Source organism: Halichoeres trimaculatus, unplaced genomic scaffold (assembly GCF_033239565.1).
Source record: "Halichoeres trimaculatus isolate MK-OKI-2021-1 unplaced genomic scaffold, fHalTri1.1 fHalTri1_scaffold_14, whole genome shotgun sequence".
Taxonomy (NCBI): domain Eukaryota; kingdom Metazoa; phylum Chordata; class Actinopteri; order Labriformes; family Labridae; genus Halichoeres; species Halichoeres trimaculatus.
The window spans coordinates 11,251,466-11,268,278 of NW_027437192.1; the positions used below are offsets into that span (position 1 = coordinate 11,251,466).

At 41.5% G+C, this 16,813-nt stretch overlaps 1 protein-coding gene across 2 annotated transcripts in view; it reads left to right on the forward strand.

Annotated features, from left to right (window-relative positions):
- Window positions 1-16,576, forward strand: part of efna3a (ephrin-A3a) — a 175,053-nt gene extending 158,477 nt beyond the window's left edge. For both annotated transcript variants that reach the window (XM_074687439.1, XM_074687438.1), the window contains 4 exons: window positions 144-445; window positions 696-761; window positions 4,249-4,326; window positions 14,180-16,576. In XM_074687439.1, coding sequence (XP_074543540.1) covers window positions 144-445; window positions 696-761; window positions 4,249-4,326; window positions 14,180-14,298 — 565 coding nt within the window. In that variant the 3' untranslated portion in view covers window positions 14,299-16,576. The remainder of the gene's footprint in view (window positions 1-143; window positions 446-695; window positions 762-4,248; window positions 4,327-14,179) is intronic.
- Window positions 16,577-16,813: the final 237 nt, after the last annotated feature.

Below are 16,813 nucleotides of genomic sequence, written 5' to 3' on the forward strand. Positions count from 1 at the left end.
ATTTCTGAAGTCTGGTTGCCTGGAAACCTCACACTCAAAATGTCAAACTACTGCTTTTAACAGAGACAGAAAACAATCTGCGGTCCGACTCGCTTATCAACATCTCTGATTCGTTTTTCTCTCTTGTTGTTTTTCTGATGCAGGTTGCGGAGGGAGGGCTTCACGGTGCAGGTGAGTGTCAACGACTACCTGGACATCTACTGCCCACACTACAACACCAGCCAGCGGGGGACGCTAGAGCGCACCGTGGCCGAGCAGTACATCCTCTACATGGTCAGCTACCGCGGCTACCGCACGTGTGACCCTCAGCTGGGGTTCAAACGCTGGGAGTGCAACCGGCCCCACGCGCCGCACGCTCCCATCAAGTTCTCTGAGAAGTTCCAGCGGTACAGCGCCTTCTCGCTGGGCTACGAGTTCAACGTGGGCCAGGAGTACTACTACATCTGTGAGTGGGGCCAGTAAACAGCCTGAGGAAACTTCACTTCCAATATTTGAATATCTTCTCCTCGCCTGCTGTCACCCACTCGTATTGACAGCGAGTGGGTGTTGCTAATAGATTCTGGAAGTTCAGGCGAGGACAGGCGGTTGTTCAGATTGCTGAGGGTGTTGTGGCCTGCAGAGGGCACAGGGTTAACATATTGTGCGTGTGTGTGTGTGTGTTTGTATGTGTGTTTGCTTTCTGCTTTCTGTTCCAGCCACGCCCACCCACCACCACGGCCACAGCTGCCTGAGACTGCGAGTCTACGTCTGCTGCTCCACTGGTGAGACCTGCCGACTCTCTCTTACTCATCTTTACCTTCCTGTGTCACTTCATCTCCAGTTGCCTCTCTGCTCACATCTCTTTGCATCGCCCAAACACACAAGTAAAGAGGAGGAGAGACGCAGACAGAGAGGCAGAAACACTAAGATCTGACAGTCTCATCGAAGAAAAGAGGCTTTTCTGCCTGCGTGCTGTCTTGGCAAGATTTTGATGATGGCGTCCTCTCGCTGGAAGCAGCTCCTTAATGTTATTCTCTGTCTCAGTGCTATTACAGTAATGCTCAATCTCTCTTTCTGTGAGTGATGTGCTCATGTGAGGCTGTACAAAAAGATATAAAACAAGAAAAAACTGCAGGATTCAGCCCTCTCTCGCACTCTCTGTCACTTTCCATCGTTTTCTCCCCCACTGTCTCTCCCTCGTCTTCCTCTCCTCTCCCTGGCTCTCTTCTGAAGCCTGCTGCTCCGTGTAGTGTGTGTGTGTTATTTTTACCCAGCTCTCTCCCCTGCAGGCCTTTGATCAGGCAGCCCAGCGCTGAAAGCCTCCCCCCTCTCCCTGTCTCCCTCTCTCCTCTAACCTTGTCAGCACTAATACATCCCACACTCAGGCCAGTGTCAGCCCCTGTGTACACATCACCTTAACACCCCCCTCCTCCTCTACCCCCGTCCCGGTGTCACGCCTAATCTATTGATGTGTCCGCCATGCCAGCGTTTGCTCCCAGATGCAGGAGTTTGACCATGTGTGTGTTAGAGCACATGGTTGTATGTCAGCTATAAATCTTTTTAACCTGTGAGTGTGAGTGTGTGCGGATGAATGGGCATGTGTGCATTGGTGCATTTCGTCCGTTTACAATCCCCAACCTTTACCCAGCAAGGTCATTTTAACAGCTTGCTATCAGAGAGCTGTTGACTCCAGCCGCCCCCGCGCTGTTTTCATCTTCTCTGCGTGTGTCGCCCACCTTAGATGAAAAGACCTGAAGAAAGGAAAGAAAGAAAGAAAGGGAGAGATGTGAATATTCATGCCGAGGCTCTTCATCTGAAAATTGATTCCTGTGAATGCCGTCACATCCTCGCTTACTGTACATCGCAAAAATTAAACAAACACGTTTAAAAAAAGCAGGACATACAGACAAATATGCACATCTACAAACCCACTCATCTCTCATTTGGTGGTAATTTGGCTGCACAGGCTGGAAGTAATTCCATGTCTAGACGAAAAACTGATTTCTGTCTGCTGGTTCCAAATGCTTTCAATCACCAAAGGGGCTCTGAATCCTGAGTCCAGCATCTCTCATTATTTCTTTTTCTCCCACATTATTCACATATCATAACTTACTGCAAGGTTTATAGACTGTAACAACTTACTGGCAGCTCCACTTAGAACACATTTACAGCAGAAAATTAAAACAAATCATAAAATATAGACATAAAATGAGACAAACGGACTGCATAAATATGGAAATACTCACCGTGAGTTCACCCCGTAGTTTTGTGAAGAGGCATTTGCTGAGTCCTGGTTTTGAAGACCGCTTACAGACTGATTGCGTCAAAATGAAGCTAAAAGACTTTTCCATTTATTTGGTGCTGACATGTGTCCTTCAAGCCGTAGAGGATGGATTGTTGTGAATGATTTTTTGCTTGCTGGCCCGCCTCAACTCCACCCCTGTCTTAATTTCATATTGACCAAAAATTTAGGATGAGTCAGCATTTTCAGCTGTCACTAGGCTTCAAAATCTCTTTTCTAAAACCAATGGGTGACGTCACAACACCCACACGGCCCAAATACACCTGATGCATCTCTGGTCCAGCTCCCCTCCATCACTGCACCAGAGCGTGTAGGTTTCCATTCAAGGATGCCAGATGTGATGCATCAACTCAGAGATGCTATGAGGAGGAGCTGTTTTAATTGTACTCCCTCGCCACCTTGTGGCCTGGAGTCTCTGCACAGTTATAAATTACTTTTAGAGAGGTGTGTGTTTGTTTTGCAATTAAATGGAGATCAGATCAAAACAAATTTTCTTTGTTCAAGACAACTTTTTACTGGATACAACTTGCGGAGATAAGGTATTTACCAGTTCAGTTACATGGTGCTAGTTTGAAACGTGACATCAAGCCAACGTTGTAGCAGCAGCTGTATATTGTGACAATGGCAGTCCGGTGCTACGTATCTGTAGGCTAACGTAACAACAAGTATACACTGTCAGTTTGTAAGTAGTTTAGTAGCTGTTTATATTTAGTAAATCCTGGTTATGTCCTGCCAGTCATCCACCAAGCAGAGCTAACGTAACTTCACTCTTCATTTTATTGATAGACTCTCAAGTTTGAACAGACCACTGCAGAATAACTGCTGACTGTGGGTTGGAATGAATATAAGCACAAACAGTTTAGTCCCTGAGTTATAGAGTGATACAGCCTGAGCTAAAGGCTAATAAGCCTCAGGCTGTATCACTCTCTTGTTGCTCTTCTGTCCTTTTTCTGTCTGACAGTTAGGCTTCTGTGTCCACCATGACTACAAAAGAGATAAAACACAGATTTCTGTATTCATCTCTTCTCACAGCTCAACATCATCAACTGGCATGGTGTTGTCATGGAGACCTAGACGTGGCGTAAATCAATCCAGTCCTGGTCGACCCAATCAGGAAGCTAAGAAGTAGCAGTTTAAAATAACTTGTAACCAGCAATATTGACGCTGATAATCTCATTTAAAATGTGGATTACAGTCAGACATTTATCTAGAAGGGAGCCTTTTTAAAGATCACTTTCAAACTCCTCACAGCCCCTTTAACAAAAATTAGATGGTGTAGGACAGAAAGTTGTGCAAGGAAACTGGCTAAAAATGCCTAGTGGTTTTTCAAAATAAAACAAACTGTCAAAACTCCCAGTATTCAACTTGACCATAACAACAAACTGACATGAGCACAGCCTGGCCAGGAGTCAACAGGCTGGAAGTTTCACAGCCTAACATGAATAAGAAGAGGCTCATCAATGGATGGGGAAGCACAGAAACTCCTCATTCTCATGACTCCAGTCGTCTTATGTCCTGCGAGGTGCTGGACTGAACACACAGTTGTTGAAAGTTGACGTAGCCAGACCGGAAACCTATCTGGGCTGTTGTGTTGTACAGTCTATATCTTTGCCAGCCCCAAAGAGACGTTCAAGGAACTACAGTTTTTTGTACTTTAGCTTTAGTCCTGGCGTCAGAGGCAGCTGCTTGTTCCAGTTTGGATTTTTCATTAGGATATGAAGACAGTTTTACTGTGTTAACGTTTTGAAAATTTGTTCATATGTTTCAGGGAATTTGCCTCTCTTGCATCCTCCTTATCTACAAAACAACTTCATGGTTGCTAAAAAGCAAATTTCACTCAGTTTCTTTGTTCTAACAGTCTCTTTTTTCTCCCTGTCTCTTCTTCTTTGTGTCTCTTCTCTGCTTTCTCTTCCTCCCTCTCCTTCCTCTCCTTCTGTCTTTGTGTGTTTACGTGTTGTGTTTCTCAGTTTCCCAGGCAGATGATGACTCCAGTCAGACTCCTCCCGACTACACAGTCAGGCCAAACCTGAAAATACACAACATCGGTGAGTGACGCTGAGCTGCTGCTGAAAGAGGAGTGCAGCCAGTTGCCAGATGCTGGTCAATATTTGGCCGCGGCTGCAAAGCTTGATTTGTGTACCAATCATTGTGGAAAAGAACCGATCATTTGTTAGTTTTTTCTTATACTCTATGGTTGGCAAAAGGAAATCCCCGGGCTAAAGCTGGCTGATGAGTAAAACCTTTATTTCCTGCTCCTCAGAATGTGCGACTGGGGAATACCAGACGCTGCAACTTAATTCAGCAACAGTGACACACATTATGAAGTGTATTTACACCATTCAAACAAAATGAACTCACATAACCCTACTTTTATACAGCTGTGAAGGATAATTCCAATTTCTTTCAACATGTATCTTTTTTTGAAAGTTTTGACCATCTAATCTATACATTTTGTCATATTAGGAAACTAACTATAGTAAGCTAAAATGACATAGGCCCAGATAGCAACCCTTACATAGTCCATTTGTCTGTCTCATTATGAATTTAAATGTTTCCTTGATGACATTAATTCAGTCAGCAGGCCAACTCCACATTGTCCTGTACGAACATTGTTCAACATTTAGATCCAGAGTGTAGAATCGACTGTAATATCTTTTTCTGTCACCTGAAAAGTTTCTCATACACAAGTGTCAGAAATACACCAGTATAAAAAAGACAGACATTTTTTTTGTGTGTGTGTGTGTCGTGTCCATATTTTACCTGGAAGATGATACCTAAAGAATGAGTGGTTGCTTCACTGCTCAAAGCAGCCCAGACAAACAATGTCAATTTTTGTGCTTTTGAGCTTGTCTCCATCACTGGATCATAATCATGCACGTAAGGAAAACGGTGTTACAGCTTTCACTACAAATGAAGCTTGTCTAGTGATGATTTCATATAAAGGCTTAGTAACTGAAGTATTCACTCAGGAAGGCAGCTGAACCCCCCAAACAGATTGCGTCTTTTAAACTACAGTGAACTGCGACTTCATGTGAACCACTTGTTTTCTTCTGATTCAGACAGGTCCTGTAATACTGTTGTTTTCAAGTCCCACTTCAGACTTCAGTCACTCTCTTGTGTTGTGAGTTTATAAGCCTTCTCTCTTGTTTACCCTTTGGCCCTTTAACAGACATTCTTTGAAATCATTTTAAATTCAAATTTTCAACCGTAGACTTTAACTGGGAGACAAAACAAGACTCTATTACTATTAAATTTTATTTACTTGTTTTTTTTTTCATCTTTTTTGTGTCTACAGAGTTGAACGAAAACAGTTCTTTGCCTCATAAAGGGTTGAGACTTACTATTTTGCAAGTCCTTGAGGACATATTCTTACATTTTTACATACTGTAGTGCAAATTTTTTTTTTTTACTTTTTTTTTCGTTTTTGTTTTTATTTACATCAGTTTAACCCTTATATCACAAGTTTTAATATTATGTATGTACTGACTTATATCTTAACTACTACAGTAAATGTAGTAGTTGAAAAAAAAAGAAAAAGAAAAGAATCTAAAGAAAGTTTGTCATCAACCAAAGGGGACATGTATTTGTTGTACTAAACCATGGTCATCCATAAAAAGTGCATTTGAAAATCAAAGAAAATGTTTTCACCGAGTTGAAACTTCAGAAAAGAGGAACACAGATGACTACTGACACATTTGTGATAATGTTTATCTCTCCATTGGAAGTGCTGTAAAAGCCTGTGACCTTGGTTAAAAAGTCTTTTTTAATGTGTGCTCTATTGTGTAATTTTGCAAACCTATCACTGCAAATGTTAAAGTAACTCCCCAGATTTTATATGCAAAAAAAAATGATCAGTCTTGAAAGTAAATATGCAAATATCCAAAAGTAGTGCAAAAATATTTCCAAAATTTCCTTCATATTTAAACCAACATTATTATTCTTGGCTTAATTTCTCAAGCCTCACTTCTCTTCTGCTGCTGCTGTCTCAACAAAAGGGACAGGTTACTCATGATCCCCTGCAGGTAGTGCACCGACAACTACCTTATACAACCAACTATGAAAAAAAACTTTCCCTTTGTCTAAACTTGTACAAGTTTGCATCTCTTTGAAGCACTAAAAGCAGTAACCTGTGTGATAAAGTGCATCAAAACTGCATTAAAATTTAATAGCCTTAAATAAACCCCTGCCTACACACACACTTTCAGACTCAAACACACACACACACACACACAAAGGTAAAATCTTCCATGTCTCTGTGGAAAATCTCACAAGGTCAGGAGAGGTCTTGTAAGGAATGAAAGGTCCGTGTTTACCTAAGGAGAAAGCATGTCAGCGAGCGACTCGATTGTGCAGCTGAGTGCTTACATAAACCCTGGATTTTTCCTCTTTTTTTCTCTCCATTCTCATCTCAAACAAAAAGCCTCTTTCCGGGGAATCATTTAGCACACTTGTGTGTCTGGGAGATGTGGGCAGTCTGTGACGAGGGGCTAAGAGAGTGTGACCTGCCCAAGATGGAAACTGAGACCAGAAGAGACAGAGCGAGGAGAGCTCTTCAGCCATCAGCGTCGAGTACCTTGAGAGAGATTGAGAGAGAGAAAGGCTGAAAAGAGAGATAAAGACTGAGAGAGAGGGACGAAGGAAGGAAGAGAGAAACAGGCAGAGACAGAGATAAAACCAGAGAGGGGGCAGAAAAAGGGGGGCAGAGGAAGAAAGGAAAGCTCAGTGGTGGGCGAATTGCTCAGCAGTAACTCCGGCTCAAGCTTACGTACAATTTAATATAAAAAAACACAAACTGGCAGGGAATCATAAAAAATCACAGCCTCGAGCGTTGTGATGCATTTTACTGAATACATTTGGAGGGATAACAAAATCAGGACACACAGACTTATGCACACAAACACACACACACACTTTAAAACAAACCCATAGCCCTGATGCCACATCTGACCGCTGGACACCCACTCCCTGACTCACCCTGAGGACCAGACCGGCCCACAGACTGGCTCTGCATCAACAAATCTCTGCCTCTCGCTCCACATATGTTTGGACTCGCTGTCAACCTTGTTCCATTATTATTAGCTCGGCTCCTACGTCACATTTTCCTTATTTATCTCGGTGTCTTAAGGATAATTCTGGTCTGTTCCAACATGCAGCTTCAACCGTCTCTGTGGGGAAAAGCGAGACTGTTCCCAAACTGCTGAAATAGAGAGCCGTGGCGACAGACAAGGAGAGAAACATGAGCAGGAAGGTGTTTATACAGGTTTTTTATGCAAATCTGTAATTCAGCCAAATTCCGCGCAAGACAAACTGAAGGCGGATAACAAGGCAACCTGACGCGTCGTCAGAGTCTTGTGTGAGCTTGTCTTTCTCGCCCCATTAGGAAGTGTCCAACTCTCATTTTTTACCTCAGTGAGTTCATTATGTAACACAAACAAGGACAAGAACCAAGATGTGACTTGTGCTTTAGTCAAGACCATGTAGACCAAGACTGAGCGGTTATAGTCAGTGTTGAATACTCGCTTCTGATTGGTCAGAACCTCATAATTATGTCAATTAAGTCTGAACAAGAAGAACAATGATACATCTTTTCAAATCACTCCACAAATAGGAGTTCAGCACATTTATAAAGTGTGTGATTTCACCTGTTTCTGTTGACAATGTGGCAACAATATGAGTTTCCAATAGAAGGTATGCATTCATGTCATTTCTCCTCTGGGACAAGCCCACTTCAGTCCGACTGAGTGGAAAAACAAACCCCACTTAACATTGCAGAGAGAGGCAGAAAACATGGTGAGACTTGGAAAATGTGGAATTTGACATGAAATTAAGGGCAGTTGGACTCGACATTGATTTGTTAAAGGTCCCATATCATCCAAAAATCACTTTATTCCTTTTTGAATATCTGCAGAAAATCAACCGTTTGCTCAAGATCAATTCCGTAAAAACATATAATTCTACACTCTTTACTGCATTAAACAAGCCTTGAATGATCGATATATATCCTGTATTTAAATCTAAAGAATTCTTTGAAAATTTGCTTCCATCTTCCTGGTGTCATGTTTCAGTTTGGGGCTGCTCTGCACCAATGAGCAACAGTTTGTGTGTTCAGAGCATGTAAAACTGAAAATACTTCACTTTTCTTTGATCCAAGACTTGAATTAAGTGTTTTGTACATAGTTCCTCACAGTTATTAGCCTTTAGCCCTGGTTCTCCTGACCTCATAGAAGTATAGAAGTTCATATTGCAGTGAAAATCGAGTCAACATTGAGTAAAAGCAAAAACCGTCCTAAAAATCAAATCAGCTTATCTTAGGCGCAGGAGATTTTGTAAAGATAGAACCATAAAACTTTTTTCATGTGTTCCTTATGCATCAGGGTATCTAAAAATGTGTTGTAAAGATTCCCACCTTATTTTTAAATGTTTTTTTAGTGTCTTTTAATGTAATTTTAATGTCCTGGAATTCAAAATCTTTATTTTGGGACCTTAAGCAGATATGAGATTAAAATGCGATTAATTAGATTAATTAATTACAAATCCTGTAATTAATTAGATTAATTTTTTTAACCGCCTGACAGCACTAATTTGTACCTGATTTCAGCTCCAGGAAAACACACAACGCAAAGCCTGAAAGCTACGAAAGCCTCAATATGATTCAATTTACAGTATACAGTGTATTGACCCAAGTGAATACACATATTATCTATTTGTACTTTTGGTATTTAACATAGACTGTATTATTAAAAGACCTATAGTCTCTGCGACAGTATTTAAGTGAAGTTGATATCAAATACTTTATACAACACAACTAGAGCTGCTTGTGCTGGAGTCCTTATTTAAAAACTGTGTTAGCCTCAGTTTAAGTTAGTTTACAAATCATGTTGAGCACAAGGTTCATCACACAAAGTCAAAAATGAAAAATGTTTCAGTTATGAAAAATATAACTGAATAAATTGACAGATTTTGTAATTAAAGGAATGATTTTACCCCAAAACACAGCAACGTTAACTACACAAAATGGGAACCGCAAATCCAGCTTCCGTTGCCTGGATTGTTTCTGTAAACTGCAGCGATTCATCAGCTTCTCCTTTCTTTGTCTTTTGGTAGCTTGTCAAAAGATCTGATTGCTTTTTAAACGCGTTCGTTCAGTCAATCATGCAACAGCTCTTCCCCATTTTTTGATTTTGTCAGAGTTTAGACGGTATTTAAGCCAATGCTGCCTCTCATCTCCCTCTTTCTGCCACTCAGTGGGCATAACCACAGTGGCTTGCTGTGACATCACGTGCATACCCTCTACATATTAGATTATATGCTTACGACTATTGAGTGAGTGTGTGGAAATTTTGATGTATAGAAGAAAGAGGAATTTGTTGCCACGTGGCCTCTCCCTCTAAGCTCACGCTGCATTAATCTCATCCATCAATACACCGTCTGTTAATTAGACTATATAGCTCACCACTGAAAGCTATTAACTACAATCAAGATTTAAAATTAGAATCAAGCCATGAATGTTTTTCAGGAAATCCCACTAATAATGTTATCAGACAATACCCAGGCGATTTAGTAATATCCCTTTCACAACAAAATACCAGAGGTAGCTTTGTTCCTGACTGAAAACACACAAAAGAAATCACAGCAGATATGTTAGAAACATATGAGCACAACAGCTTTAATTATAACAAGCTGGAAATACCCTCTGAGTCTGAACTGACTGGATTTGCCCTTTATGAAGGAGCGATTTTTACATTAAAACCTTCTGAAGCACACCTCTGCTCTGCTTGTAGCTGCTATCAACTTTAATATGCATTATGAATAGTGGAGATCCGTCATGGTAGAGGGTTTTATAGCAAATAGGTCTCTTGCCACAAACTTGCTTTAAGAATTCAGCATCAGTCTCACCGCTTATTGCGTGAATTAATCATAACTTTATAGCTTCCTGCAGCAAGGCTTCTGTGCATTCTTCCATCTGTGACAGACTTACCCTTACTCCTTCCTCTCGTATTGAGTGTGTGCAGCAGAAGTGGGGGGCTAAAGGCTGAAACATAAATAAGGTGTTGGACCAGAAAATACAATCATAAACAGATCATTTTTCGGGGGGGAACAGTTGGCACCAGCAGCCTGGATTTAAATGGTCTGATTAGCATATTATGAGCAGATTTTAAAGAAGTTTATAAAATATGCTTTTGTTGCATGAATCAAACTAAACACTTTAACCCAAACTGCCTGCCTGTTGTCTCTGTTACGAATGACATTTTAAAACCTTTGGATGAGAAATAAGTGGATCTAAACCTGAGTTTCTGATAGATTATTGCTCTATCAGTAACTTAATCACAGACATTTAGCCTCCAAAACATGGATACAGGATACGACATGACACAACATTTTATCTGATACCATAAGATACAATGATAAAACACGTAACAACACAGTTAATGATACAAGAGACATACAATACGTCAATACACAATAAAAAATATGAAACTACAGGGTATAGGATATGGCTCTACATGGTATATGACACACCATGACAAAACACCATGTGTTATAGATACAACACAGTATTTGATACAACACCATATGAAACAATATGACAGGGTATATGTTAAAATAGCATAGAATAGAATAGAATAGAACTTTATTGTCATTGTAACAAGTAGAACGAAGTTGAAGTCACAGCAGCAATCAAGAAAACGAAAGTAAGAAAGTGTATAGAAAGTGCAAAATGAGAAAACAGATGATGGCAGCTTGTCCATCATTCTCCAGTTCAGCCAGCCTCCACCTCCACAGGGTCCAGGACTGAGCTTCTTCAGTCATGCTCCATCTCTGTCTCCTAGATCCTGTCTGCTCACAACAGGTGAAGCTCTTCCAATGTGGTGTTGGTGTCTGATGTTAGCTCCATTAGCCATATCTGTGAATAGCATGATGCTACTCTGCCCTCTGGTATTCCCTCTGTTGCTGGGTTAGAATGGTTAGCTCATCCATCTTATTGGAGATAGATCTTATGTTCCCAATAACAATGGATGGAAGGACAGGTCCATGTCATCACTTCTTAGCTCACCCCTGAGAACCAGCACGTCGTCCTCACCTCCTTCTCCTCACCTTGTGGGAAGACATCAGGCCTTACACCAGTTAGCATTGACAGGCTGCTAACAGCTGAGTTCACATGAAAACAATGTGGTCATGGTTACATGTAGGATCTCCAGACAAACACAGGGGAAATAGTAGTAAAAATATCATTGAAGCCACAAAAAGTTTGGTGTTTTTGGTTTATGAAACAATATAATATTAACCAGTATATGATACAATCATACCACACTTTGTTTGTTATGACACTGTATAGTATTTCATACAGTAAAACACTAGATATGATATGATGCTACACGGTTTAGACCAGGTTTAAGGTTTTACAGTCCAACATGAACGAAGAAAGACTTATCGAAAGAGGGAAGTGTGGGAACTCCTCGGTCTGTGACTCCAGCTTGTTGGGCTGAACATGCAGCCGGTGTAAGTTGAAAAACACAGTCAAGACAGCACAATGGAGTTGCACTGCAGACATACCTGGTGTATTTCAGGCGTTATGGCTCTCATTCTGCCTCAGAAGACGCCATGAATGAGCCTGACACCAAATCTTTTTAATTAAGCAAACGTTTGTGCTAAGATTTGTGGGTAATATTGAGGTTCTGAAACTAAGCTAGTAGCCCTCAGTGCTAACGCTTACTTCAACACTGGCAAGTTTCAAGCACACAAAGACAGAAGTGCTTTGTAGCTGCCCTCCCCTAAGGTGAAATTAGTAGATTCCTCTTTTTTTGGACGCTTTTCATGGCTTTGTTTTAGGACAAAAAATTTGGCAAACAGCATTAGCTCGTCTTTGTTCTCTGTCCCTCTGTAATGAAGGTGAATGTCGGGGCATGTTTTGGCATTAGGCCATTGATCTACATGTATTGATAGACCCAGTGTATCTAAGTTGACCCCCCTCGTCTGAGTTATACAGCTGTAATCATACATGATGGGTCCATCGCCTCTTGTTCTGAACGCATCACTGCGAGTCGACCACGGCTGCGGTGGTGTTGGCGGGAGGATTTATCAGAGCAGACAACCTTTTCCCACTCATCGAGAGTCTGGAGCCAGTGTGTCTTATCTCACTGTAAATGCCTTGGGGGTGTGTAATGTGGACAGGAGAGCTGCCCTGCATGCTCGTCTGTTGTTGTACCCCATACAGACGAGAGTGAACTAGATTGTGTGCTGGGAAATTGATTGCTGTATCCCACAATTGCGCTGTGATGTTAGGTGTCCTACTGTGGACCTTTGATAACTTGTTATGGCCCGAGGCGTCAGACGTCCCCCACATTTATCTTCCAAGGACGGTCTCTCTAAATAGCAGGGGTTTTGAAGAGGTGCATGTTGTGAATCTTTAGTGATTGTCAGAGCTGCTTGCACTCACAAACAAAAACTGTGGGATCGCGTGAAGTGAAGCCATCCACATGTGAAAACTGCGCGGTACCTCATTTCTTCTGTTCACTGAGGAATAGTTTTAATTCTAGAAACTCTTGAAACTTGATGGCGAGAAGCTCCAGCACCACACACAAGCTTTTCCCGTCTGTTTTTCTGCCAGAGTTCATCTCAGTGCACAAAGGTGTGAACGTCAGCGTTTGTCTGTCGCGTAACAGACAGACGCTTGTTCCTAAAGAACAGCTCTGACATGGACAAACGAGAGTGGTCGGATGGTTCAGACAGCAAAAACAAAATTCCAGACATTCATCAGATATCAGCTGTCATGTCCTTGTTGTCTTGGAGTGTTATCTCTCATCACCTCCGTGTTTTTACTTGTTGCCAATTACTGCCTCTTTTATATTTAGCCAACCCTCGTCGAGGCTCTCACATCGCAGTGAAACAGCATTTTTGAAAACTTGAGCTGATGCATTTTTTTGTAGAGAGCCAGTTTGATTGATGGAAGATGGGAACTTCATTTTTTTTTTGCACATCATTGCGACAGAATAATAAATTAAAGTAATGGAAAAAAAGAAAAAACCCAAATTTCTCCGTCAGTTGGTGCAGCTTATCAAACTGAAACATCCCTTCTTGTATCAAAACAAGTAGTTATCTTCTTTTGGGTGTAATTTTCGGCTGTTAAACCGAAATAATTTCCTAATGACACAACATCAGAGGGGCATCTCGAGGCTCTCATCTCTCGTCTTTCAGACATTTCTTTCTTTTATGTCTGATGCTGCAACTCTCTGTTGCACTTAGGTTGGTGACTTGATAGATATAATAGTTTTTTTCCAGCATCTAAATGCAGCCAACCCAGGTTTTCCTCAAAGCTGTGCAGACTGTATAAGCAACATTACTCTGTTGTTGTTCTTCTTTTTTGTCTTATTTTGGCACATAATAACCCTCTTGATTTAATAGGAAGCATTATGAGGAGACGGAGCGTAATGACTCGGTGTAATCCACTTTTTACTGAATATTACAAAATGTGTTCTCCCAGCTTTTTTCTCTCTGTCCCCTCCAGCTAATGTTCTGTTGTGTCTAATCAATGGCGAGGCCATAGTAATTTGGTTTGATTGAAATCCCTGTAGGATAAAAACATCATTAGTGTGAAAAGAGGAGTACATGGAGGAAAAGAACAGATCAGAAACAAAAGTGTTTTTAATTTTCCATCCCACAGGGGAACGGCCATATGTAGCCGTGCTGATGATAATTGGTGGTTTGTTGATAATTGCATCATGTCTCTTTCTCTGCATATGTTAAAGCACAATTTGCATGCACCACACATTACTTTTAGATAGATGAATTAATAATGTCGTAATGGTTCATTGCCTTCTGTCTGGCACACACGCTGTCTCTCTGGCTCTTTCACACTCGCTCTTTCCTTCTCTCCTTTTCTGTGTCTGTCCTCTTCAGATGAGTTTAACCCCGAGGTCCCCAAACTGGAGAAAAGTGTCAGCGGCAGCAGCCCATCACGTGACCGCCTTCTTCTCACCGTGGCGATGCTGCTCGTGTCGGCCGTGCTTTTGTCCTAGCAAACTGTCTCGGGGAGTGACGCTTCGTGCACAGCTGGACCGCCTTGTCCAAAGGGCTTCGTATCCACCAAGATGTTGACGTGAACAAAGACGAGACGAAAACGAGCCGAGGTGAAACAGAACCCAAAATCCAGACAACACAGAAAAAAAACACCCTTGAACTTAAACCTGGACTATATAAAAAAGGAGAGGCCTTTTGCTGTCATCTTCACACCAGTGTGTTTTGACACTCCATGTGTTGTTGGACCATAATCATGTGAGATCCACAGCATTTCACGCAGGTGTGGAGGTAGAACCTTATCCAGAATCAGACTCCTGTGCTGCTATCATGTCTGTGGACTTGTAATGAGTTGGATGTAGAGTACGCTTCTTCTTATTGTAGCATGGATATCAAAGCACCGGAGGAAAATGTAAAGAAGATACAAATATGGACTTTGGCGCGGATTTGAAGGCCTTGGACTTCCGACAGAGTAAACACAGACGGATGAAACATAACTTAGATGTAGTAAAGAGGAAGTTAAAGCGTGGGACTGATCTCACTTGGAATATACAGGATATTTATGTAATCAGTCAGTTCTGAGAACTGCTGCTGTTTCCCCGGACATTGAGGAATGTTTTCACGCTGGTGTGAGCGAGCTGCTGGTAATAAGAGCCTGAGGTGTTTCTTAAGAAAAGGAGAGACTTTTTTGAGGATATCCACGGGCCTTTCAAGAATCCATTTTCTCCAGACATCAAAAATACCCCCGGCTTTGTGATAGGTGCGGCTGCAAAGCCTTCGTTTCTTAGAAGATAGCGAGTGCCCTCTTAGAACTAGTCCTTTGTCTGCGTTTCCTGCCTTCACTCTTTAACAACCTGGAAAAAATACAGACCCCGGACTAGTAATTTGACGGCACTTAGACATGGTAGATGTGTGTTTTTTTTTTGTTCCAATGCATTTACCTTCAGCACTCCCTGTGGAAGTTTCCAGAGGATGTCAAACCTTTCTCCTTGCAGCAGTCATTCAGAAGAGCACTAATTTGCAATTTTTCAAAAAAAGAAAAGGAAAAAAAAAAGACCCTCTCACAGCAGCAAGTTCCCTTTTAATCCCAGACAACCCTGTCAAGTCCTTTTCCACTTCAGAGGTGCCCAGCCAATCAGCGCTGATGCCCATTACTGCAGCCACCCTCACCATGGTAACGACCCCATACAGTCGCCAGAGTGCGGCAGGTGCCTGAGGAGAACTTGTGCTTTGAGACTCAATAAAACGCTGCCGCCATTTTGTTACAAAAAAATGAAAAAACCACAACAAAGACCAAAAAAAGGGGGAAAAAAACAACACGTGTGAATGTGCAACTTAAGACGAGTTCACTTTTTTATATTGTTATAAAGGACAACGTAGGCTGGCATTAATCAGAATTACAATGTTGTGCTTTTTTAATTTATTTACTTTTCAAATGTATTTATTTTAACATTAAATATATTATTTATCTACCTAATTTATTAGTGTGCATTTGTAGGCCTCTGCTCTATAAGCTATGTGCCAATTTTTTATTCTTTTTTTTAAACCGTGGAATTTTTACTGCAGCGTTTTGCTTGTGTAGATAAAACAGGGCGACGTGATTCAGCCTGACAAAAAGAGGAGAGGGTTATAGGTTACGACTAATCAGTAGGGACGTACACTCAGAAACCCTACTCTCATGTAACAGATACTGCTAACAAGATTATGTTGCTGAGGAGCATGTCATAAACCAACTGTGATGCACAGACAGAGATGTTCAAAGGGAGGGCAGCATTCCTCCAGTGCTGCGCTTGCAGAATCGAAGGAGTGTGCATCGTAATGTATATTTATAATACATGCCGGTTATGGAATGTGTGTGCTTGTGCACAAACAGTATGAGTGTGTGGCTTTATCTGCCTGCTCCGTGTGTGTGTGTGTGTGCAGGTGAGTGAGTAAGGGAGAGTGTGGAAGTGTGCAAGAGGAAAAATAAAAACATATGTGTGCACAATTTGCGTGCGTATGTATGTAGAATGTGTTTGTCCGCGCTTTTTCAAGTATGTGGCATTTAGAAATTTCGTACCCGTTAAAGGAGTTGTTTGTAGGATCTGAATATGCAAGTGCGTCTGAGAGAATGTGCTCTTCTGTATTGTTAGTTTACGGTACGGGGTTTTTGTGGGACGCTGGGCGAAAAGCATTTACCTGATGTTGAAGACAACCACAAGAAGTGTTTACCTTTGACGAGAATGATAAGAAAAAAACTGTAAATTGATCCAAGAATGATTAAAACCGATTAAAATCTTTTGCAAATTTCCTTTTTTTGTGTATTTGTTGATGAAATGTGCAGCCTCTGTGTGCCCTTTTCTTCCTCTGACTCCTTCACCTCCACTCACCCTGCTCTCGCTCCTGTTTGTTTACCTTGAGCACTTCTTGAGTGCTCCCTCCTCCTCCTCCTCTCACACTCCACTTTTAGACGTGTTGGTTGTGAGCGGACATGTGCTCAGACAGCTCTCCCGCTGCCTGTACTGGCGGTGTAAAACC